General features: G+C 46.0%; 2 protein-coding genes across 4 annotated transcripts in view; one reads left to right on the plus strand and one right to left on the minus strand.

The window, feature by feature from the left end:
• Positions 1-2,087: 2,087 nt before the first annotated feature.
• LOC123765962 (uncharacterized PE-PGRS family protein PE_PGRS24-like) lies at positions 2,088-3,733 on the minus strand. Its single transcript, XM_045754826.2, has 2 exons — positions 3,704-3,733; positions 2,088-3,413 (listed from the first exon to the last, which is right to left on the minus strand). The coding sequence occupies exons 1-2, from the start codon at positions 3,731-3,733 to the stop codon at positions 2,088-2,090; spliced, it is 1,356 nt and encodes a 451-aa protein (XP_045610782.2).
• Positions 3,734-3,783: 50 nt separating this feature from the next.
• Positions 3,784-26,195, plus strand: part of LOC123765878 (platelet glycoprotein V) — an 88,030-nt gene continuing 65,618 nt past the window's right edge. The window contains exons 1-2 of one of the 3 annotated variants that reach the window (XM_045754714.2): positions 3,784-3,865; positions 3,995-4,608. In XM_045754714.2, the coding sequence (XP_045610670.2) occupies positions 4,591-4,608 (18 nt within the window). In that variant the 5' untranslated portion in view covers positions 3,784-3,865; positions 3,995-4,590. Of the gene's footprint in view, positions 4,609-26,195 lie in introns of all 3 variants that reach the window. The other 2 variants (XM_045754715.2, XM_045754713.2) reach the window with 2 other exon arrangements.

A 26,195-nucleotide genomic window follows, 5' to 3' on the forward strand; every position in this document is an offset into this window, starting at 1 on the left:
ACACTGTGGTATCTAACTTACACTGTGGTTTCTAACTTACACTGTGGTATCTAACTTACACTGTGGTTTCTAACTTACACTGTGGTTTCTAACTTACACTGTGGTTTCTAACTTACACTCTGGTTTCTAACTTACACTGTGGTATCTAACTTACACTGTGGTTTCTAACTTACACTGTGGTTTCTAACTTATTCTGCTGGTTTGTTGTTATTACCCAAAAAATGTATTACTAACGAGAACAGCTGTTACTCCCAAGAAGCACAGGTACCCTCCCTCACAAGCACAGGTGCCGCCCCCCTCACAAGCACAGGTGCCGCCCCCCTCACAAGCACGGGTGCCGCCCCCTCACAAGCACGGGTGCCGCCCCCCCTCACAAGCACGGGTGCCGACCCCCTCACAAGCACAGGTGCCGCCCCCCTCACAAGCACGGGTGCCGCCCCCTCACAAGCACGGGTGCCGCCCCCCTCACAAGCACAGGTGCCGCCCCCCCTCACAAGCACAGGTGCCGCCCCCCTCACAAGCACAGGTGCCGCCCCCCTCACAAGCACAGGTGCCGCCCCCCTCACAAGCACGGGTGCCGCCCCCCTCACAAGCACGGGTGCCGCCCCCTCACAAGCACGGGTGCCGCCCCCCCTCACAAGCACGGGTGCCGACCCCCTCACAAGCACAGGTGCCGCCCCCCTCACAAGCACGGGTGCCGCCCCCTCACAAGCACGGGTGCCGCCCCCCTCACAAGCACAGGTGCCGCCCCCCCTCACAAGCACAGGTGCCGCCCCCCTCACAAGCACAGGTGCCGCCCCCCTCACAAGCACGGGTGCCGCCCCCCTCACAAGCACGGGTGCCGCCCCCCTCACAAGCACGGGTGCCGCCCCCTCACAAGCACGGGTGCCGACCCCCTCACAAGCACAGGTGCCGCCCCCCTCACAAGCACGGGTGCCGCCCCCCTCACAAGCACGGGTGCCGCCCCCCTCACAAGCACAGGTGCCGCCCCCCCTCACAAGCACATGTGCCGCCCCCCTCACAAGCACAGGTGCCGCCCCCCCATCACAAGCACAGGTGCCGCCCCCTCACAAGCACAGGTGCCGCCCCCCTCACAAGCACAGGTGCCGCCCCCCTCACAAGCACAGGTGCCGCCCCCCTCACAAGCACGGGTGCCGCCCCCCTCACAAGCACAGGTGCCGCCCCCCTCACAAGCACAGGTGCCGCCCCCCTCACAAGCACGGGTGCCGCCCCCCTCACAAGCACAGGTGCCGCCCCCCTCACAAGCACGGTGCCGCCCCCCTCACAAGCACAGGTGCCGCCCCCCCTCACAAGTATGTAAATGCTCAAACTGGTGTCAAATAACAAAGGGTTTTATTACAACTAACAATTTCAAATCAATTTATACCCCGACCCGCCGATACTGAATCTTTTGCGAACGGGTTTGTTGGTCACTTACGAACCGTAGCGAATGTTGACTTTCTCTGACGCCTCGTAGGACGCATTCGACGTCTCGCAAGACGCACTCGTCGCCTCGTTAGACGCACTCGACGCATCGCAGGACGCACTCGACGCTTCGCAAGACGCACTCGACGCCTCGCAAGACACACTCGACGCCTCGCAAGATACAATCGACGCCTCGCAAGACACACTCGACGCCTCGCAAGACGCACTCGACGCCTCGCAAGACGCACTTGACGCCTCGTAAGACACACTCGTCGCCTCGCAAGAAACACTCGTCGCCTCGTAAGACGCACTCGACCCTCGCAAGACGCACTTGACGCCTCGCAAGAAACACTCGTCGCCTCGTAAGACGCACTCGACCCTCGCAAGACGCACTCGACGCCTCGCAAGACACACTCGTCGTCTCACAAGACCACGGGCGTGGTGGAACAAAAATGAAAGATGTGCCGATAATTTCTATACATTGTGGGCGGAATAGAATATTTTTCCTCCAGGCAAGCCAAAAAAGGCTCTGAAACCATAGTGTCATATTTTAGCTGTCACGGGTCCCTCCTGAAGACTATAATCCCACCGACATATTGAGCATTACTGAACCTTGAGTCCAAGTGCAGTTGTAATCTATTTTACTCACCCGGTAATCTGTGTTACTCTGGCGGACTGTGGACCACACCGGCACGACCTCCTCCAGGTCTGTGGGCCACACCAGCACGACCCCCTCCAAGTCTGTGGGCCACACCAGCACGACCCCCTCCAAGTCTGTGGGCCACACCAGCACGACCCCCTCCAAGTCTGTGGGTCACACCAGCACGACCCCCTCCAAGTCTGTGGGCCACACCAGCACGACCCCCTCCAAGTCTGTGGGTCACACCAGCACGACCCCCTCCAAGTCTGTGGGCCACACCAGCACGACCCCCTCCAAGTCTGTGGGCCACACCAGCACGACCCCCTCCAGGTCTGTGGGTCACACCGGCACGACCCCCTCCAAGACTGTGGGCCACACCAGCACGACCTCCTCCAGGTCTGTGGGCCACACCGGCACGACCTCCTCCAAGTCTGTGGACCACACCGGCACGACCTCCTCCAGGTCTGTGGGCCACACCAGCACGACCCCCTCCAAGTCTGTGGGCCACACCAGCACGACCCCCTCCAAGTCTGTGGGCCACACCAGCACGACCCCCTCCAAGTCTGTGGGTCACACCAGCACGACCCCCTCCAAGTCTGTGGGCCACACCAGCACGACCCCCTCCAAGTCTGTGGGCCACACCAGCACGACCCCCTCCAGGTCTGTGGGTCACACCGGCACGACCCCCTCCAAGACTGTGGGCCACACCAGCACGACCTCCTCCAGGTCTGTGGGCCACACCGGCACGACCTCCTCCAAGTCTGTGGGTCACACCGGCACGACCCCCTCCAAGACTGTGGGCCACACCAGCACGACCTCCTCCAGGTCTGTGGGCCACACCGGCACGACCTCCTCCAAGTCTGTGGGCCACACCAGCACGACCCCCTCCAAGTCTGTGGGCCACACCAGCACGACCCCCTCCAGGTCTGTGGGCCACACCAGCACGACCCCCTCCAAGTCTGTGGGCCACACCAGCACGACCCCCTCCAAGTCTGTGGGCCACACCAGCACGACCCCCTCCAAGTCTGTGGGCCACGCCAGCACGACCCCCTCCAGGTCTGTGGGCCACACCGGCACGACCCCCTCCAGGTCTGTGGGCCACACCAGCACGACCCCCTCCAAGTCTGTGGGCCACACCAGCACGACCCCCTCCAGGTCTGTGGGCCACACCAGCACGACCCCCTCCAGGTCTGTGGGCCACACCGGCACGACCCCCTCCAAGTCTGTGGGCCACACCAGCACGACCCCCTCCAGGTCTGTGGGCCACACCGGCACGACCCCCTCCAAGTCTGTGGGCCACACCGGCACGACCCCCTCCAGCTCTGGTGGTCCGTGGGCCACAGCGGCCCTATAGTGAACCACCAAGTTACCAAGCATAACAAATTAGACCACAATCCCTGTGCTAATGTGCATGAGAGAGAGAGAGAGAGAGAGAGAGAGAGAGAGAGAGAGAGAGAGAGAGAGAGAGAGAGAGAGAGAGAGAGAGAGAGAGAGAGAGAGAGAGAGAGAGAGAGAGAGAACACCTCTCAACATGCTAAAACCTTCCTTCACAAATTTTCAGTTCACTTTCACGCTTGTATCATTTTCTCTCCTGACAGGAATACACATAAATGTGAATTACTTGGAACAGAAAATTACAGAATTTCCAGGATTTATATTGAGAGGCATCGAGAAATTGTCGCGGTTTCAGGGTACACAGTCTTTTACCCCCGGGAAGGGCGCGCGGGGGCTCAGTAGTGCGTAAGCCACGGAGCAGAGAGGACGTGTCGGTCCGCGTGAGCTGACATCATCCTGACGTCTGTGCGGGTGTGTGAGGGAGCCAGCCATCCTCTCCACGTGTCTGAGCTCAAGCTCTCTCATTCCTACAACTATACCATTTGAAGTATATAATATACTTTGAGAATATTTATCATTTAACCGGGTTTTCAGATACAATTGTGCCGATATTGTATCGCAAGGCTTATATGTGTTCTACGCAATCGAGACGCAGACTAGGCGTAACTATGCGTCTGGGGAATTGAACTGGTGAGAACGTGCGCCAGTTAATAATTGTAGAGTGTGTGGTGATGGTGTGACTTATAAACTGTGATAGCCAGTCCCAGGATCACAGTCGAGGAGACTCAGAGGGTTTTAACTGTGGTAGGAGGCAGTATGCTGGGTCCTCCTGCCTCTCTTAGCGTTATTGTCCTACCGTTCACGACGTCACCTGTCTCTTAAAAGACGTCAACTGCCTCTCAACACGTCAACTGCCTCTCAACACGTCAACTGCCTCTCAACACGTCAACTGCCTCTCAACACGTCAACTGTCTCTCAACACGTCAACTACCTCTAAAGACGTCAAGTGCTTCTAAAGACGTCAATTGCCTCTAAAGACGTCAATTGCCTCTAAAGACGTCAACTGCCTCTCAACAGTCAACTGTCTCTCAACACATCAACTGCCTCTAAAGACGTCAACTGCTTCTAAAGACGTCAACTGCCTCTAGAGACGTCAACTGGGTGTCAACACGTCAACTCTGTCTCAAGACATGACCTGCCTCGCTATGGTGAGTTGTTGACCATTCATCCACCTTCATAATACTGTAGCCTGTTAACACAAAGCAACCGACCTTAGTGTCCTGGCCCAACATATAGGCCTAAGGGAACTTATTTAGATTGATTTTATTGTATTCAGATTTATAATTTATTTTAAATCTAAGCAAGTATATATGAAACTGTTGTTGGTACCAAACAATAGACATTCATACTTACATATTCATACATGAAGAAATATAGTTTCTGTATACAAGGAAATGGAGAAAATTATATTATAGTTTGTGATATGATATATTTTAAATAACATTTTTGTAGTTGCGATAATAAATGAAGAGAGCTCAATTATATCATGAAGTCGTGTGTTATTACACGAGGAACTCACAATAACGTGATCTATAACCATGAGAACATTTTGTAATTTATTATTAGTCCTGATCAACGACAGATAGGCCACCGACTGTGGCGGCCTATCTAGGACTGTTTTATACCACTAAGCCACAGCCCCCGTGGCGTAGTGGTAAAACACTCGCCTGGCGCTTTCCGAGCACTTTGGTCCTGGGTTCGTATCCTGGCCGGGGGAGGATTAACTGGGCGCCAATCTTTAACTGTAGGCTCTGTTCACCCAGCAGTGAATGGCCACCAGGGGCCAGATTCACGAAAGCACTTACGCAAACACTTACGAACCTATACATCTTTTCTCAATCTTTGACGGCTTTGTTTACAATTATTAAACAGTTAATGAGCTCGGAAGCACCAGGAAGCTGTTTATAACAATAACAACAGTTGAATGGGAAGTTTTCATGCTTGTAAACTGTTTAATAAATGTAACCAAAGCCGTCAAAGATCGAGGAAAGATGTACACGTTCGTAAGTGCTTGCGTAAGTGCTTTCGTGAATCTGGGCCCAGGTTGTTAAACGATTTGGCGGGTCGTATTCCGGGGAATATTAGGATATTATTAGGACTTGCCGGAAACGCTACACGTGCTAGTGGCTGTACAAGAATGTAAGAACTCTTATATATATATATAAATACAACAAAAATAGAGTAGTTCAGTTTAGCGCTAGACGCATAGCTCAGTGTAAGACCGTAGCACTAGACGCATAACTCAGTGTAAGACCGTAGCACTAGACGCATAGCTCAGTGTAAGACCGTAGCACTAGACGCATAACTCAGTGTAAGACCGTAGCACTAGACGCATAGCTCAGTGTAAGACCGTAGCACTAGACGCATAACTCAGTGTAAGACCGTAGCACTAGACGCATAGCTCAGTGTAAGACCGTAGCACTAGACGCATAGCTCAGTGTAAGACCGTAGCACTAGACGCATAGCTCAGTGTAAGACCGTAGCACTAGACGCATAGCTCAGTGTAAGACCGTAGCACTAGACGCATAGCTCAGTGTAAGACCGTAGCACTAGACGCATAGCTCAGTGTAAGACCGTAGCACTAGACGCATAGCTCAGTGTAAGACCGTAGCACTAGACGCATAGCTCAGTGTAAGACCGTAGCACTAGACGCATAGCTCAGTGTAAGACCGTAGCACTAGACGCATAGCTCAGTGTAAGACCGTAGCACTAGACGCATAGCTCAGTGTAAGACCGTAGCACTAAACGCATAGCTCAGTGTAAGACCGTAGCACTAGACGCATAGCTCAGTGTAAGACCGTAGCACTAAACGCATAGCTCAGTGTAAGACCGTAGCACTAGACGCATAGCTCAGTGTAAGACCGTAGCACTAGACGCACAGCTCAGTGTAAGACCGTAGCACTAGACGCATAGCTCAGTGTAAGACCGTAGCACTAGACGCACAGCTCAGTGTAAGACCGTAGCACTAAACGCATAGCTCAGTGTAAGACCGTAGCACTAGACGCATAGCTCAGTGTAAGACCGTAGCAGTAGACGCATAGCTCAGTGTAAGACCGTAGCAGTAGACGCATAACTCAGTGTAAGAGCATAGTTCAGTGTCGTAGACTAGCCTAGCTGTGTCTAAACACATCTTGGCAGTGACTGGTCAGGAAATACCGTGACGTCGCTTCTCACATTAACTTTTTGCAGAGTTCTTCTTCTCATTCATGTGCACCTATTTGGTTAGTAATGGTCTCAGTTGAGCGACTGGTGGCAGGAACCCCTTCTTTAGTGCGGGGGAGGTTATCTTGAGGTTATCTTGAGATGATTTCGGGGTTTTAGTGTCCCCGCGGCCCGGTCCTCGACCAGGCCTCCACCCCCAGGAAGCAGCCCGTGATAGCTGACTAACACCCAGGTACCTATTTTACTGCTAGGTAACAGGGGCATAGGGTGAAAGAAACTCTGCCCATTGTTTCTCGCCGGCGCCTGGGATCGAACCCAGGACCACATGATCACAAGTCCAGCGTGCTGTCCGCTCGGCCGACCGGCTCCCCTAATAGGTTAATCGATATCCTCATATAAGAACTTTTGCACTCACGTTGCACACCCTGTTGATTGACGGTTGTGAGGCGGGACCAAAGAGCCAGAGCTCAACCCCCGCAAGCACAACTAGGTGAGTACAACTAGGTGAGTACCTGTTTGTGTTCACTACTAGACTCAGTGATCTACTAGCACCACTAGCCTCGCCGAGGGCACACTCATCACTAATGAATAAATTAATGACATTATCAGCTCTACATAACTGAATTAATTCCTAATTTGCCAAGTTTATCAAAGATGGTTACTGCTAGAAGTCTTGCTTCTGCATCCCTCCTGTACTTGGTTTCATTTTTTGTCATTCTAGTTCGCCTCAGATTAGGATTGTTGAAACAACTCGGATTTATTCACTTTAATTTCATTTCAACTGCGGTCAGTTGGTTCATCTCGGGGTTAGTTCCGTTCATGTTTTATATTTTTAAGTAATATTCCATTAGATTTACTTGTAGTTATATATGAAAGGTAACTTGGTCATGGCACTCATCTTAACTTAAATTTTAGTCGCTGAATCAAGAGCCGCTACTCCCACACACACACACACACACACACACACACACACACACACACACACACACACACACACACACATACACACACACACACACACACACACACACACACACACACACACACACACACACACACTCATTCTCTCTCTCTCTCTCTCTCTCTCTCTCTCTCCTCTCCTCTTCCCCGCCAGTTAGTTCTTCAACTACTTCTCCTCAATCCTCAACTACTTTTGTTCTCATTATCACCGCCATAATCACTCAATTTCTTCCGCCTTTTCGAACCTCAATACATTTGTTCCTTGGTTAATGCAACCCAATAGTTTCCTACACTCTCCCCCGCCGCACACTCTCCCTCCCTCTCCCACACTCCCCCACACACTCCCACACTCCCCCACACACTCCCACACTCCCCCACACACTCACGCCCTCAACAACATCCATTTACCCTCCCTCCTCCCCCCCCCTTCCCCCTGGCTTCCTCTCTCCATTCAAATTCTCCCCTTCACAGCTTATATTCATGGCGCCTTCCCTTCTTCTCCTCTGCCTCTTTTCCCTTCCTACCTCCACCCCCTCCTCTTCCCCCCACCAGCTCCCCCTTCTCCCCCACCAGCTTCCCCCCCTCTTCCTCCCCCACCATCCACCCCTCCCCGTACATGCAGGTGGGAGCATCCGTCACTGATGTCTCCTGTCTGTGATATTATTTAGTTATATGGTATACTTCCTTTGGACCTCTGACCTACATCCCTGGCGCACACTCTCACTCATTGCTCTCTCTCTCTCTCTCTCTCTCTCTCTCTCTCTCTCTCTCTCTCTCTCTCTCTCTCTCTCTCTCTCTCTCTCTCTCTCACACACACACACAAACATGCCCTCATTTCCTCGTCTGTGGTCCGTATCTTCCTCCAACATTCAAACAAAAACATGAGGAGGAAGTGATTAACCTAGCACTCGCTGAACCTGTCTGTACTCATTCACCTAGTGGGGTACAGACGCATTAGCTGTACCCACTCACCTGGTGGGGTACAGATGCACTAGCTGTACCCACTCACCTAGTAAGCACACTCGCACTCAAGTTTATACTATTTTTCTCCCCGGAGACAAGCAGCTCGTGTCTGACGCCATTACCAACATTAACGTGTCATTTCACACTTCCAAAAATTTAGATTAAAATTGGCCCAACTAATTTTACAACGCGATGTTTTGGCCTCCACGATGAGACGGGCCGCTACAGGTGACGGGGCCCGGTGACCGTCTCACAGACAGGTGACGGGCGGTGACTGTCTCACAGACAGGTGAGAGATGCTCGGTGATGTTGTCGAGGGGCAGGAAGACAGTGTTTTCAGACAGTGACAGACCTCACATAAGGAGAAATGTTTACAGTGTCTGGTATGAAGACTGTGCAGTGTTCCCTTGTATTGCTCTTTGGAGTTTGAGATGAATTTGGGTTTATTGTGGGTTTTTGTTCCGTCTGAGCTGTTGAGTGCGCCTGAGTAAGTGCGACTCTGTGCGTCCACGCTGTGTTTGCGTCTGCGTGTTTCTATGGTGTGTTTACGTCTGTGTAAGCCCGTTTACAGTGTGCGTCATCGTAAGTGCGTCTACACTGTGTTTACGTCATTGTAATGCGTCTAGGCTGTGGACGTTTGAGAATCATTCCCGGACAAGTATACGCGACGGGTCGGGAGTCGTATTTCTAAGGGCCCAGGTTCGATTCCCGGTCGAAGCAGAAATAAATTTGTAGTTTCTTTCACCTGATAGCTCCTTGTCCTCATATCCCAGCTCCTTGTCCTCATATCCCATCTCCTTGTCCTCATATCCCAGCTCCTTGTCCTCATATACCATCTCCTTGTCCTCATATAACAGCTCCTTGTCCTCATATCCCAGCTCCTTATCCTCATATCCCAGCTCCTTATCCTCATATCCCAGCTCCTTGTCCTCATATCCCAGCTCCTTATCATCATATCCCATCTCCTTGTCCTCATATCCCAGCTCCTTATCCTCATATCCCAGCTCCTTGTCCTCTTATCCCATCTCCTTGTCCTCATATCCCAGCTCCTTGTCCTCATATACCAGCTCCTTGTTCTCATATCTCAGCTCCTTGTCCTCATATCCCAGCTCCTTGTCCTCATATACCAGCTCCTTGTTCTCATATCCCAGCTCCTTGTCCTCATATCCCAGCTCCTTGTCCTCATATCCCAGCTCCTTGTCCTCATATACCAGCTCCTTGTCCTCATATACCAGCTCCTTGTTCTCATATCCCAGCTCCTTGTCCTCTTATCCCATCTCCTTGTCCTCATATCCCAGCTCCTAGTCCTCATATACCAGCTCCTTTTTCTCATATCCCAGCTCCTTGTCCTCATATCCCAGCTCCTTGTCCTCATATCCCAGCTCCTTGTCCTCATATCCCAGCTCCTTGTCCTCTTTTCCCAGCTCCTTGTCCTCATATCCCAGTTCATTGTCCTCATATCCCAGCTCCTTGTCCTCATATCCCAGCTCCTTATCCTCATATCCCAGCTCCTTATCCTCATATCCCAGCTCCTTGTCCTCATATCCCAGCTCCTTATCCTCATATCCCAGCTCCTTGTCCTCATATACCAGCTCCTTATCCTCATATCCCAGCTCCTTATCCTCATATCCCAGCTCCTTATCCTCATATCCCAGCTCCTTGTCCTCATATCCCATCCAGTGCTTGCCTTAGCAGTGGTAGAGTCGAGCCATATTTAGTGGCCAATGTTATAATCCACCCTTATACTGGTGTGTGTGTGTGTGTGTGTGTGTGTGTAGACCTACACAGGCGGTGTAAGGAAGCCGCTATAGTGCCTACATAATGCACCTTTACCATTCACAAATATATTTACATTCTTGCTCAGATCCCACCTAGCTGTGCCTCTTCCTGATTTGTTGGCACTGACCCTGTTTCCTGTCAACCATTATGCTTCCTCCTCCTCCAACTGGGCCTTTCTGCTGCGTATATTTACAACTATTTTTATCGAGTGGCGTCTGAGCGTACCTGTCTATTGACTTCTGTGACGCACTGTATTACCTTAGTGCGTCCTCAGTGTGTGTGTGTGTGTGTGTGTGTGTGTGTACTCACCTATATGTACTCACCTATATGTGCTTGCAGGATCGAGCATTGACTCTTGGATCCCGCCTTTCTAGCTATCGGTTGTTTACAGCAATGACTCCTGTCCCATTTCCCTATCATACCTAGTTTTAAAAGTATGAATAGTATTTGCTTCCACAACCTGTTCCCCAAGTGCATTCCATTTTTCTACTACTCTCACGCTAAAAGAAAACTTCCTAACATCTCTGTGACTCATCTGAGTTTCCAGTTTCCACCCATGTCCCCTCGTTCTGTTATTATTACGTGTGAACATTTGATCTATTTCCACTTTGTCAATTCCCCTGAGTATTTTATATGTCCCTATCATATCTCCTCTCTCCCTTCTTTTCTCTAGTGTCGTAAGGTTCAGTTCCTTCAGCCGCTCTTCATATCCCATCCCTCGTAGCTCTGGGACAAGCCTCGTCGCAAACCTCTGAACCTTCTCCAGTTTCTTTATGTGTTTCTTCAGGTGGGGGCTCCATGATGGCGCGGCATACTCTAAGACGGGTCTCACGTAGGCAGTGTAAAGCGCCCTAAAAGCTTCCTCATTTAGGTTTCTGAATGAAGTTCTAATTTTCGCCAGTGTAGAGTACGCTGCTGTCGTTATCCTATTTATATGTGCCTCAGGAGTTAGATTAGGTGTCACATCCACTCCCAGGTCTCTTTCTCGAATCGTTACAGGTAGGCTGTTCCCCTTCATTGTGTACTGTCCCTTTGGTCTCCTGTCACCTGATCCCATTTCCATAACTTTACATTTACTGGTGTTAAACTCCAGTAGCCATTTCTCTGACCATCTCTGTAGCCTGTTTAAGTCCTCTTGGAGGATCCTACAATCCTCGTTTGTCACAACTCTTCTCATTAATTTTGCGTCATCTGCAAACATTGACATGTATGATTCCACTCCTGTAAACATATCATTTACGTAAATTAGAAAGAGGATTGGTCCCAGCACCGATCCTTGAGGTACTCCACTTGTTACTGTTCGCCAGTCCGACTTTTCGCCCCTTACCATTACCCTCTGGCTCCTTCCTGTTAGGTAGTTCTTCACCCATACTAGGGCCTTTCCGCTTACTCCTGCCTGCCTCTCAAGTTTGTATAGCAGTCTCATGTGCGGTACCGTATCAAAGGCCTTTTGGCAGTCAAGAAATATGCAGTCTGCCCAGCCTTCTCTGTCCTGCCTTATCCTTGTTACTTTATCATAGAATTCTAAAAGGTTTGTTAGGCATGATTTCCCTGTCCAGAACCCATGTTGGTGCTTGTTTACAAACCCAATGCTCTCCAGGTGCTCAACAAGTCTTAGCCTAATTATTCTTTCAAGTATTTTGCAGGGGATGCTTGTCAGTGATACGGGTCTGTAGTTAAGTGCCTCCTCCCTATCCCCCTTTTTGAAAATCGGTACGACATTTGCCTCCTTCCAGCAACTGGGCAATTCTCCCGACATAAGTGACTCATTGAAGATCATTGCCAGAGGCACGCTGAGAGCCTGCGCTGCCTCTTTAAGTATCCACGGTGATACTTTGTCTGGTCCAACAGCTTTATTTGCATCCAGTGTTGTCAACTGTTTCATTACATCCTCTGCTGTCACCTCTATATCTGATAGTCTTTCATCTTGGGTAATCTCTTCTAACAATGGGAGCTGCTCAGGCTCGGTAGTGAACACTCCATGGAATTTTGCATTCAGTACCTCGCAGATTTCCTTGTCGCTTTCTGTATATGCCCCTTCTGTTTTCCTCAGTCTTGTCACTTGGTCATTTACCGACATCTTCCTTCTTATATGGCTATGTAGTAATTTTGGTTGCTTTTTCGCTTTGACTGCAATATCGTTCTCATAATTTCTTTCCGACACTCGTCTTATGTTAATGTAATCATTCCTAGCTCTGTTACATCTAATCCTGTTGTCCTCTGTCCTTTGTCTTCTGTACTTCCTCCACTCCCTCCTGCTTCTCACCTTTGCTTCCTGACACTGTCTATTAAACCATGGGTTATTATATTCCCTCCTGCTTTTTGTCTTTATTGTTGGAATAAATCTATCTTCAGCCTCCTTGCATTTCAATATGACTTGGGTCATCATACCTTGCACTGTTTTTCCTCTAAGTTCTTCCTCCCACTGCACTTCTCCCAGGTAGTCCCTTATCCTTCTGTAGTCCCCTTTTCTGTAATCAAGTCTCCTTTCCCGGACCTCTTGTCCTTTGGTCACAATTTTAAGCTCCATCATGTAGTCAAAGGCTAGGACACAATGGTCACTAGCTCCTAGTGGTATTTCATGTTCCAACTGCTCGATGTCTTCTACATTCTGAGTGATAATGAGATCTAATAGGCTGGGCGTATCCCCTCCTCTTTCCCTAGTATCTTCTTTCACATGCTGTGTTAGGAAATTCCTGTCAATAACGTCTACCAGCTTCGCTCCCCAGGTCTCCTCCCCGCCATGGGGATTCCTCGTTTCCCAATCTATCTCTCCGTGATTTAGGTCCCCCATGACCAGCAGCTTCGCTCTCATTCTATGCGCTAAAGTTGCTGCCCTCTGCAGTTCATCCATACATGTCTTGTTGCTGTCCTCGTACTCCTGCCTGGGCCTTCTACTGTTTGGTGGGGGATTGTAGAGTATCAAGATTACAATCTTCTTCCCATCCACTGTCAGGGTTCCATGTATGAAGCTTGTGCTTTCATTGGTACCCGGATTTTCCAGCTCATCAAACTTCCATTTCCGCTTTATTAGTAGTGCCACTCCTCCTCCCTGTCTCTGTGTCCTTTCTTTTCTTATCACCTGGTACCCCTCTGGAAAGATTGCATCCGAGATCATGCCATTTATTTTAGTTTCCACTATTGCCACTATGTCTGGGTCTGCCTCACTAACTCTTTCTTTTATCTCTTCTGCTTTATTGGCTACCCCATCAGCATTGGTGTACCAAACCTTGAGACTCTTCTTGGAAACTCGGGTGTCAGAGTTCCCCCTTTCACCAGGGGTCTGGGGGGAACTGGGGGGTGTCTGGGGGGCAAGTGGGGGCTGTGGGGGCGAGTGGGGGGGTGCTAGGGGGGTGCCTGGGAGTGCCTGGTAGGCGAATGGGGTCTGGGCATCTAGGGGGGTAGGAAGGGCATAATGGGTCTGAAAGTTAGGGGTCTGAATAGCATAGGGGGGTTGAGAAATAGAGTGAGACTGAGAGTCAGATAGAGGTTGAGAGGTTGGGGGGAAGAGGGATACTGAGGTGAGATGAGAATGGAGCATGGGTGCTGGGAGTGGAAGAGAGGGTATATTAGTTAGGGGGGAATCGGGGGTAGGTGGGGGTTTTGGGGTAGAAGAGGGGAAGAGGGAGATGGGGGAAGGTGTTAGGGGGTCACAAGGTGAGGGGGTTAAATGTGGGCTGGAGGTGCATAGGAGGGGTGAGGGTTGGGTGGGGTTTGGGGGTGAGTGGAAGAGGGGTGCAGTGGAAGCTGGGATGGAGTAGATGGAATTGAAGTCAATGGGGTAGAAGGGGCAGGGGAGTGGGAAGGGGTATTTGGGGAGGGGGGATGGGAAGGTGGGTTTGGGGAGGGCATGGCTTGACCCACTGGGGTCGCTGACAAGTGTGATGTAGCAGGGGCAGGGGAATCGTTGTGGAGGTGCAAATGTGGAAGGGACAGGGGGGTTTTGGGAGGCTGAGGCAGGGGGGATGTATAGGAGGGCTGAGTTGGGGAGGATGCGACCTGGGAGGTGACCTGGGAGGTGACCTGGGAGGTGACCTGGGATGTGACCTGGGAGGTGAGAATACATAAGAACATAAGAACATAAGAACAAAGGTAACTGCAGAAGGCCTATTGGCCCATACGAGGCAGCTCCTATTCTATAACCACCCAATCCCACTCATATACATGTCCAACCCGTGCTTGAAACAATCGAGGGACCCCACCTCCACAATGTTACGCGGCAATTGGTTCCACAAATCAACAACCCTGTTACTGAACCAGTATTTACCCAAGTCTTTCCTAAATCTAAACTTATCCAATTTATACCCATTGTTTCGTGTTCTGTCCTGTGTTGATACTTTTAATACCCTATTAATATCCCCCCGGTTATGTCCATTCATCCACTTGTAAACCTCTATCATGTCACCCCTAACTCTTCGCCTTTCCAGTGAATGCAACTTAAGCTTTGTTAATCTTTCTTCATATGAAAGATTTCTAATTTGGGGAATTAACTTAGTCATCCTACGCTGGACACGTTCAAGTGAATTTATATCCATTCTATAATATGGCGACCAAAACTGAACTGCATAATCTAAATGGGGCCTAACTAGAGCAAGATATAGCTTGAGAACCACACCAGGTGTCTTGTTACTAACGCTGCGATTAATAAATCCAAGTGTCCGATTTGCCTTATTACGAACATTTATGCATTGATCCTTTTGTTTTAAATTCTTACTAATCATAACTCCCAGATCCCTTTCGCAATCCGACTTCGCAATCACAACACCATCTAGCTCGTATCTTGTAACTCTATCATCATTACCTAACCTCAGAACTTTACATTTATCATCATTAAACTGCATCTGCCAATCCTTTGACCATTTCAAAACCCTATCTAGATCAACTTGAAGTGATAGTGAGTCCTCCTCCGAATTAATTTCCCTACCGATTTTCGTATCATCGGCAAATTTGCAAATGTTGCTACTCAAACCTGAATCTAAATCATTTATATATATTATAAACAACAGAGGTCCCAGGACAGAGCCTTGAGGCACTCCACTTACAACATTTTCCCACTCTGACTTGATTCCATTTATACTAACTCTCTGTTTCCTTTGGTATAGCCATGCCCTAATCCAGCTTAATATAGCACCCCCAATACCATGAGACTCTATTTTTTTAATCAGTCTTTCATGTGGCACTGTATCAAAAGCTTTGCTAAAGTCAAGGTATACAACATCGCAATCCTTACCACTATCAACTGCCTCAACAATGCTAGAATAAAAAGATAACAAATTTGTTAAACATGAACGGCCATTTATAAAACCATGTTGCGACTCAATTATTAATTTATGTTTTTCAAGATGAAGACGAATTTTATTTGCTATTATAGATTCGAGTAACTTTCCCACAATAGACGTTAGGCTAATTGGTCGATAGTTAGACGCAAGTGATCTATCTCCTTTCTTAAAAACTGGTATCACATTAGCAACTTTCCAAAACTCTGGCACTCTGCCTGACTCTATTGATTTATTAAATATGGTTGACAGTGGGTCACAAAGCTCCTCTTTGCATTCTTTAAGCACCCTAGCAAACACTTCATCCGGCCCTGGGGATTTGTTTGGTTTGAGTTTTACTATTTGTTTAAGAACATCCTCCCTGGTAACTGCTAAACTCGTCAACCTGTCCTCGTCCCCACCCACATAGACTTGTTCGGCTGAAGGCATATTGTTAAGTTCCTCTTTAGTAAATACAGATACAAAATATTTATTAAAAATACTACTCATCTCTTCATCACTATCTGTTATTTGACCTGTCTCAGTTTTTAATGGACCTATCCTTTCCCTAGTCTTAGTACGATATAACTGAAAAAACCCTTTAGGATTTGTCTTTGCTTGCCCTGCTATGCGAACTTCATAGTTTCTTTTTGCTTTCCTTATCTCTTTTTTAACATTTCTAACCAGTTGTACGAATTCCTGTTCTAAAGTGACCTCCCCATTTTTAATCCTTTTGTACCAAGCTCTCTTTTTACCTGTAAGGTTCTTCAAATTCTTTGTTATCCACTTTGGGTCATTAGTATACGATCTATTCAATTTGTATGGTATACTACGTTCCTGTGCTTTGTTTAGAATATTCTTAAATAAGTTATATATTGAATCCACATCGAAATCCCCATTTAAGTCACCTATCGCTGGGTTCATGTCTCGCTCCAAGACCGGCCCACACCCCATACCCAAGCCTTTCCAATCAATTTGACCCAAAAAAATTCTTAGGCTATTAAAATCAGCTTTTCGAAAATCTGGCACTTTAACAGAATTTTCTCCTACTGGTCTATTCCATTCTATGCTAAATCTGATTTCTTTGTGATCACTGCTCCCTAGCTCACTCCCTATTTCGATGTCATTAATTTGCGTTTCCCTGTTAGTTAACACTAAATCTAAAATATTATTTTCCCGTGTTGGTTCCTTAATGTGTTGCGTAAGAAAGCAATCGTCAATTAATTCTAGAAAATCTTCTGCTTCACTATTCCCTGTTTTGTTCAACCAGTTTATTCCGCTAAAATTAAAGTCACCCATGACATAAATACTGTTAGATCTAGATGCTCTAGATATTTCATCCCATAGATGCTTTGCTTCCATTCTGTCTAAATTTGGTGGCCTATATATTACTCCTATTATAATATTATTAGCTTTTTCGTTTAATTCAATCCAAATAGTTTCTGTGTGTGGCTCTGTTTTGATTCCCTCTTTGAGACTACATTTCAAATTGTCCCTAACATATATGGCTACTCCACCTCCTCGTCTAATATATCTATCTGTGTGAAATAGTTTAAATCCATATATTTGATATTCAGCTAATACCTGGGAGGCTAGTACGTTGTCGTTGTTGCCATCTATTTTTGTGGGCTGTTTGCTCATCTTTCGTCATAAACCTCTCTATAAACACATTGTAATGGGTTTCACTTCCTCTGAGTAAGTGCTTGCTCCTCATTATGTACTCCACTGCCTCCTCATTGGAGAATTGCACCAGAACAGGTCTCTTCTTGGTACAATTGTAAGGTCCAACCCGTCGATTGATATCCACCTCGCGTTCTGCCATCTCTGCTCCAATACACCTCAATATCTCGTGCAATTCGTATTTTTCTGTTTCTATTCTCTCTTGTCTTGTTGGTGCCCTAGATTCGAATAATCCATGTATTATAATAGACCGTCTCCTCAGGAATTCATTGTCATGCTGGTAGCCTGTCCCCTGGGGATTCCCCATCCCAACCGCAGTCACTAACCCATCTCCCACTAATCCTCTATCCTTAGCCCTGCTGCTAAACCTTCCTAATTCGTTTGTGATACGAGCACATTCCCTCTCCCAGTCCTCTCTTCCCTTCCTAATCTCTTCCTGAACATAGAGCATAAGTTCTTGTTTCTGCCTCTCTACCGCATCCTGTATTTGCTGAAATACCTCACTTTTAATCCCCTGGATTAGATCCTCCAACCAATCACTCCTTCTCTCTACAAATTTCCCTATTAATTTGTCTATAAATCTGTCCTCCTCCTCATCCCTGCTGGTGATTGACCTTGAACCCCTTCTAGTCATTGCAGTAACAATCTAGCCAAAAAGGCGCTCCTCAATACCTTGCACAATCTGCTAACACAATAGGTGAGTGAATCTCCAATCGTCGTCCCAAGTGGTGGTATAAGGGTTGCTGCCGAGGTGAGGTCACGCGGTCAGATATTCGTTTGCCTTGTTCGGGTTGAATGTAGACACAGTAGTCGCTTCTGTATATATTTATTGAGTGAGGCAAACAGGTGTATAACTGGCCAGCCGAGGTCCACCTACTCTGGGTCTGTGAGGATAACTGAGGCTGCTGGGAGCATCGCTGATGCTCCTCTGTCTGGCATGACGTCAGAGGCCTACTTGCCTGTGATTGGTTACATTTCAACTGACAGAATTTTGAGTATAACACCGCTCGGACACGCTACCAAGTCGACGTCCCTTGTCGACAAGCTCTGGCTAGCTATATAGTTACAATGATACTGAAAGGACCTCGGTGGCATTCAATAATGGCTTACATGTGAAATTTGCATAATAAAACATTGAAAGAAGATCAGGTGTGCGTAATACTAACAACTCGGCATATATGCACCAAAAAAAAAAAATTCATCATAATAGGTGAAAATCATGGTAACAATGCTTTGATTAAATCAGAGTATTAAGAACATGTGTATGTCTACTGATCAGATATGAACAATACAACTCAAGGTATTGCCTAAACAAAATTATTAACATGTGTCAATGGCATGTGCTTGAAAACCATACAAAATTAAACAATTATTACATTAATAGAACAAAGTTCTGACCTAACAACCACAATTGAATTTCAAGATAGATAATTTTTTTTTTTTTTTCTCTTTTTTTTTTTTTTTTTTTTCGAAATATACAATATATTTACAAGACCAATGTACAATATATATAATGTGCAATATATTTACAAGCATATACAAGACCTGGATCAAGAAGACTAACATCTGCGTGATAGCAGTCAGGATTCACTGGCCACAATGTGGTTGCTAGAACAATAATAACTCTTATGACAAGCACTGTAAAAATACAAATGGTAGTAGACTTAACAATGGCATCTAATTCATAACAAAATAAAGTTGAGAAAAACTATACATTAATATATAATGGTAATAATAAGACACATGTGGTAGAAATACTGCAAATGATTTTTTTTTTTTCAAAACAAACAGAATAACTGCAGAGTGCAATCAATTATAAATTCTGCGGATATCTACACCTAGCTCATCCAGAGCACTATACAACTCTGGCTCTGACTGAAGGTCCGGAACAGATGAAACTTCATGTGACAAACTATCATCTTGAGAGATATCCTCGTTAACATCTAGCCAATGGACGTGTGGTGAGTGCACGGTTGAAACGAGAGGTCTAGATCTAAGATTATAATTGCTAGTATGGGGTTGCTGAACATCCAGTGGTCTGTCAACCACAGGAGGTGGTGTCCGAGTAGGAGTATCTGTCTGGGTAAGTTCATTGTCATCTTCCTCATCAGTCTCGTCAACAGTCATTTTAGCTAACTTCATGTGGTCTAAATGTTCATTTATATACTCTCCTGTTAACAAGTTCTTAAGTCTGTATTTGTTACCTTTAATAAGCTCGATTACCTTATATGGACCCAAAAATTTCTTAGTTAACTTGTACATAGGACCAGACCTGTGTTGGTTAAGTATCATTACTACAGATCCAATAGTTATTTTATTGGGTTTAGCTCGTGCATTCCTTGCTAGAGTGAACTCGGCTGTTGCTTTGGACAGTTGTTCTCGTATTTTCTTGAATACTAATTGCATTTGTCTACGCTTCACTTGAACAAAATCATCTACGTTATATAAGGGAGTAGGAGGTACGTTAATCAATTCATTAGGGAGGATCTTATCTGTACCATAAAGAATAGCGTGAGGTGTGTCACCAGTAGAAACATTAATTGAAGAATTTATAGCACACTGAATTAAGGGTATAAAATCATCCCAATTGTTGTTATCAAAATTCAACGTGACTCTCAAGGCATCTAACACTTTCCTGTTAGTACGTTCAGCTAGTCCATTACTTGCCGGATGGTAAGGCATAATGCTACATTTTTTGATGTTATATAAATCACACAAGCTAGTTAGAATACTATTACTGAATTCCGGACCATTATCTGAAAGGATTACTTTAGGCATACTATATCTACAAATTATTTGGTCATGGAATGCGCTGGCTATGGTTTCTGCTGTTTTGTTCGGGATAGGAACTAGTTCGCAAAACCGTGAAAAATTATCGACCATTACAAGCAAATGTTTGTTCCCTTTCTCTGTTTCCGCAAAATTTGTCAATAAATCCATCGATATTCGTTCCCAAGGAGCTTTAGTTGCTGGGTACACCTGAATTGGATTAGGCCCTGAAACATGTCCCTTGTGCTGTAAACAAGTTAAACATCTGTCAACATAATGAGCAATCTCCTTAGCCATTTTTGGCCAAAAATATTTCAATCGACCTTGTTGGAGTGTACGATCCTTTCCTGGATGTGCACTTGCAGGAGCATCATGGATAATTTTTAACACAGTTGGTACCAAGACAGCTGGAACAACTAACTGACAACATTTCCTCGAGGCTGTCCCTAGCTTTACTACTCTACACAGTAAATTGTCCAACATAACTAGTTCTTTCAATGGTACTGGTGGTTTATGAATCGGGCGAGTGTCTTGCTTAGTCAAAAATTTAATGACGGGTGCCCATATGGGGTCTTGTCTTTGTTCCGTTTCTACTACTGTAGCATCTAATGCTGGGTAATTTAACTGAATCGCAGCTACGTGTCGAGAAAACGCATCGGCTACAACATTTTGCTTTCCTGGAATATATCCAAATGTGGGATTGAATTCTTGAATTGTGAGCAAATATCTAGCAAACTTTCCAACTGGATTCTTATTTTTGAACAAGGGAATTAATGGTTGGTGATCTGTAAGAACATGAACTGGGTAATTATAAATTGTATCCTTGAAATGTTTAAGTGCCCAAACAACTGCCAAGGCTTCTCGTTCTGTTGCACTATAATTTTTCTCTTCTTTGGATAATGTGCGGCTAGCATAAGCTATTGCGTGATCTCTGTGACCTTCTGTTTGAAGTAATGCAGCACCTAGACCTATGTCACTAGCATCTGTAACCAACGTAAAAGGTTTAGAAAAATCTGGATACCTAAGGACAGGTGACGAAATCAAGGCTGCTTTGAGTTTTTTGAATGACTGATCCTGGGCCTCTCCCCAAACAAAGGGTTCATCTTTTCTTTGCAACTTGTAAAGCGGAGCGGCTATAATAGAGAATCCAGCAATAAATGAACGATAAAATCCTACAAGACCTGTGAACTGTCTTACGGCTTCTGCGGTACGAGGTGTTGGAAAATCACGGGCAGCAATAATTTTTGATTCATTCAATGTAATACCTGAAGGTGTAACTGTATGACCTAGGAAATTAATCTTTTGCTTTAAAAATGAACATTTTGCAAGCTTTATTTTTAAATTAGCTTCCGCGAGCTTTGCAAGTACTTTTTCAAGGTTCTGGAAATGAGTCTGAACATCTTGCGACATGATTATGAGATCATCAAGGTAAACTAGAAGCGTACTTCCTATCAATCTACGAAATAGATTTGTCATGAGCCGTGAAAAGGTTATTGGACTACTACGCAAACCAAACGGCATTCTTTTGAAATGAAAATGACCATTGGGAGTACTAAAGGCTGTCAATTGTTTACTTTCCTCATCAAGGGGGATTTGCCAGAATCCCTGCAACAAATCTAACGTTGAGAATACTTTGTTTCGACCAATACTTTGCAACAAATCATTTAGAACTGGAAGTGGGAAACGATCAGGTATTGTTACTCTGTTAAGCTTGCGATAATCGATTACAGGTCTCCAAGTCCCATCTCGCTTTGGTACAAGAATCAATGGAGCGTTCCATGGCGAATTACTCGATTCAATTACATCACTCTGTAACATTTCTTCTACAAGTCTATCTGCTTCTGCTCTCTGAGAATGGGGAAGACGGTAAGCTGGTACATAAATAGGCGTAGTTCCTTGTTCAAGGGGAATTTTATGTGTAATAAGAGGAGTGAGACCTAATTTTTCTCCTGGTAGAGCAACAACAGCTCTATTCCTGTTCAAAATTTCCAAAAGCTGAGCCACAGAGTCAGGAAAATCAGTAGGACTGAGGTGTTGCGCTTGCACCTCTGGCTGAGATCCCTGTTCTCCTGGTGTGAGTGTACAAACAGTATGATCCATGGAGACATCATCCACAACTCGCACCGGTAACGAGTAATGGGCAAAATCTACAACATGGGTACCAGACTGGAGATGGATATCGGCATTACTAGTGTTTGCGATAAATAGTGTGACAGTACCATCCTGCACTGTGTGCCAGGAGGGTTCAACAAATGTACCATTCACTTTACATGTTTCACTTTCCGCAATCACATCCGACAACTCAGGCACTCCCTGAACCTTAACTCTTATTCTGGTGAGAGAATGAGGGTGTAACACAGTGTCAGTAGCCGTGGAACCACTGACTTCAGAGATGGAAGCTGCCAGGCGAGCGAGACAACGAGAATCCGTTAGGGCGTCCCCTTCCAGAAAGTCCCGATACTCATTCTCCTTAACAACTGCACAACTACTATGCTTCAATCGAGTGCCTGTTTTCTCGGGTATGCTACCACGACAATGATCTGACAAACCTACGCTAGCAAGGCGGGTGTCAACAAAATTAACGTAATCTGATTGAAGGTTGAACTCATGGCCCTGTCGATACATGCTACACAAGGGTATGACGTGGTCTTTGATACTTATGTTCCAACGATGGGGAAACAATGCAATATTTTCATCAATCATGGTGTACAGACCTAAGAGGATGTCTCCAGGAAAATGAATAATGTCAACAACTAAACATGTTATAGACAATGTGACATCATTGAACTTGAGTGGGAGGTCAATTTCACCCTGAACTTTTACTTTATTTCCTGAAATACCACTTAGAAAAGGTATGTGTGACTGTTTTAAAATAGTAGGGTGCATACTTTCAATGTCTCTAAGAGCTGAGGGCTTGACAATATTAATTTTTGCACCTGAGTCAAGAAAAACTTTTAAAACTCTACCATGTACAATGGCTGATACAAGGGGACCATCACTTGAGACTGGACAAGTTACTATTTTTGACTTATGTTGTCTGGGATATCTGCGTCTTGTTTGTGTCAAATTTACTGTGGATCCGTCAACATCTACAACTGGTCTAGAGTCAGTGTCCTCCTCTGTCAAGTGTCCAAATCTATTTTGGGTAGCTACTGAATACACAGGGAGGGCACTAGGATTGGCTAGCTTGAATTGGTTAGCGGATGGCCTTGGGGGTTTCCCGACGACATGGAGTGAACATTCTGAGCTCCAGCATTCTGTGACTGAGCATTATAATTTGAAGTTGCATTATAGCTGGGCTGGGAGTTGTAATTACGAGAGTTCTGATAATGTCTTGGACGCTGTGAGCCTCGCCAAGACTGACCATGGGAGTTACGAGGTGGAGATGTCCTTTGCCTAGCTCTACAATCCGCAGTGTGGTGACCAACTTGTTTATGGTACGTGCAATATGGAAGCCTAGAATGATTAGATTGATGAGGGGGCCGAGAGAATTGTCTAGGAGGTGATGATCTAGGGGCGGACCAACAGTCCCTTGCAAGGTGGTTACTCTTACCACAATGCCAACATGAGGGAGTGGATGGTTGGGGACTATGGCGTTTCGGCATTTTATGAGGCGGCGAATTTGACTGGGGGCTACGAGCATGGGTACGCTTCTGCGACCAAGAGTTTTGAGAATTTGTGGGAGGGTGCTGAGAGCTTGTGACTACATTTACAGCATCAGAGGGTGGCAACAGTTGAGCACTTCGGGGAGCTAGTTTATCTGCGGCATTGTTAATAGCCTCAAACACTTCACCAATTTCATGTTTAACACCAAAATTTTGTTGCTCAACGATTGGTTTTGTATGCTCGGGGGCAAAATGCATTAAAGTACCAAATGCTATCATTTTGGCCATAGCCTCAGGGGACAGATTATTGTCTTTATCTAACCAAGTTGAATTATTCATAGCAGAAACTAAGGCATACAGATACTGATCGAGACGGCTAGTAAACGCATTAAACGATTCACCAGGCTGCATGGTGGCATTGGCAATTTTCTTGACTAACCTATATGGGTCAAGGTCTCCTTTATTAACAAAGCGACGGCGAAAGAAATCCTTAAATTCAGGCCATGACTGAAGGCTAACAATGGCTTTCTCATCAACAACAAAACGTGCATCACCTTTGGTTGTGTCCACGGCTGACCGTGCAATTGCTAAGTATTCGGCATCAGTAGGCTTAGAAAAACGTGCAACTGTTTTCGCTTCAACCTTACTAAACCATGATTCTAATAAACGCGATTCCCCAGCAAAAAGAGGAATAGCCATTTCCTGAGCTGATCTCTGGCCATTGGGACGAGCAACTGTTCCCATTGATTCTGAAGGGGTTTCAACAGTGGTAGGCATTGTCACAGCCGTGGAAGTAATATTTGAACGCAGATTATAATTAAGTGCACCTGGCATCAGAAATAGTATACACAAAAATAAACACAAAAAAATATCAACTTGGCTAAAGTAAAAATGGCAGAAATAAAATTATTAAATTGGGCTAGGCAAGAAAATAATTAAGAACAAGCAAATTGTGAACTAAATTTAGCAATCTTTCATTAAAAAATGACTGGAATTAGATGTATGTAAATTAATTAAACCAGACTAAGCACAGCAATTTAGAATAAAAACTGGGAAATGCAATTGCAAAATTTCATTAAAAAGATTCAACACAACAAGTGGCAATGCAAGAAATATGGATGTAGCACATAAACTGGACACAGGAATGTATATAACTCCTATGGTAAAAGTTTAAAATAAAATGCTTAAAGGATAAATTTCAAGTTAGGTCTGGAGAAATATAAAAAAAAAATTTCTATGTTCTATTGTCTATGGAAATCTCAAAAACAAATTTCTTTTATGCAAAATAAACTGCTAGAACAATTATTTCTTACTTCTCTCACCTTTGAATTCAGTAATGACACTAGTAACAATTAATGAATAATGGAATCATATGCAGGGAATATTGAAATGTCTCAGAGAAACTGTGGGCCTCTGGAGTACTAAACCGGCTCCAATATTTAACAAGTCACTGAATGGTTAATTCACAGGATATTATGGGAATTATTACATAAGTCACTTTTTAACACTTGGCACGTTGTTCTCAACTAGCAATTACTTATCTCAGGGTTGTAATTTATGAGGATCACCAGTAGCCAAAGTAGGAGAAGCGTCGTGAAGATCTGAAGAGGCCCATGTGAGGCGTGTTTACAAACTGGATGCGACGGCAGCGCTCCTGGCGGCGGTGGCGCGAGACTCAGGGACCCCACACTGTTCACGCTAGAAGCACGAAGATAAATTCTGACGACGACAATATTGCGACGATGGAATAACCAGTTGATACTTGCGACGATGGCTGACGACGATTGCAGTAGCTTGCACCCTCACGAAGCTTGATACTGTCAGCTTGGGTGGCGGTGGTGGTGGTGGTGGGTGCACTAGGTGGTTCCCACGTGGTGGCGCGAGGTTCAAAAATGGCTGGCGCGGGAAGCTTCCTTCCTCCTCACTGATGAGTGCCCGTTCTCACAGGAAAATATTGATCCTTACTTCTGAAACGTTGGCCTGGAGTAGTGGTTGATGGCAGGACCCCGGTCTGGCACAATATTTGATGCGTGGGTGGCAGGATGGCGGCTTATGGCGGTGGCGGTGGCGGCGGTTTTGGCTGGAACACGAGGCGATGCTGGGTACTGGAACTTTTGCTTCCAGAAAAAAATTTCTGGATCCCACTGCTGCTACCAGTATTCGTTTGCCTTGTTCGGGTTGAATGTAGACACAGTAGTCGCTTCTGTATATATTTATTGAGTGAGGCAAACAGGTGTATAACTGGCCAGCCGAGGTCCACCTACTCTGGGTCTGTGAGGATAACTGAGGCTGCTGGGAGCATCGCTGATGCTCCTCTGTCTGGCATGACGTCAGAGGCCTACTTGCCTGTGATTGGTTACATTTCAACTGACAGAATTTTGAGTATAACACAGAGGTCGGTGAGGTCTGGTTTCACACTGCACAGTATTTCCTCAACTATTTTGAATTACGCTAATTAAACTGTTTTTCTTCACTACCTTATGGCTCTGGTCAAAACCCAAGGTTTTTTCATTCACTTGTACATTCACTTATAGTCTTTTTCACTTCGAAGTTGCCTGATTA

Source organism: Procambarus clarkii, chromosome 37 (assembly GCF_040958095.1).
Source record: "Procambarus clarkii isolate CNS0578487 chromosome 37, FALCON_Pclarkii_2.0, whole genome shotgun sequence".
In the NCBI taxonomy this organism is placed as follows: Eukaryota; Metazoa; Arthropoda; class Malacostraca; order Decapoda; family Cambaridae; genus Procambarus; species Procambarus clarkii.

Bases quoted from the DNA above. Each gene is read 5' to 3' on its own strand.
- LOC123765962 (XM_045754826.2), bottom strand. From the start codon at position 3,733: ATGCCTCTCAATATAAATCCTGGAAATTCT. The intron at 3,414-3,703 runs GTAATTTTCTGT...GGTTCACTATAG, and splicing joins ATATAAATCCTGGAAATTCT to GGCCGCTGTGGCCCACGGAC.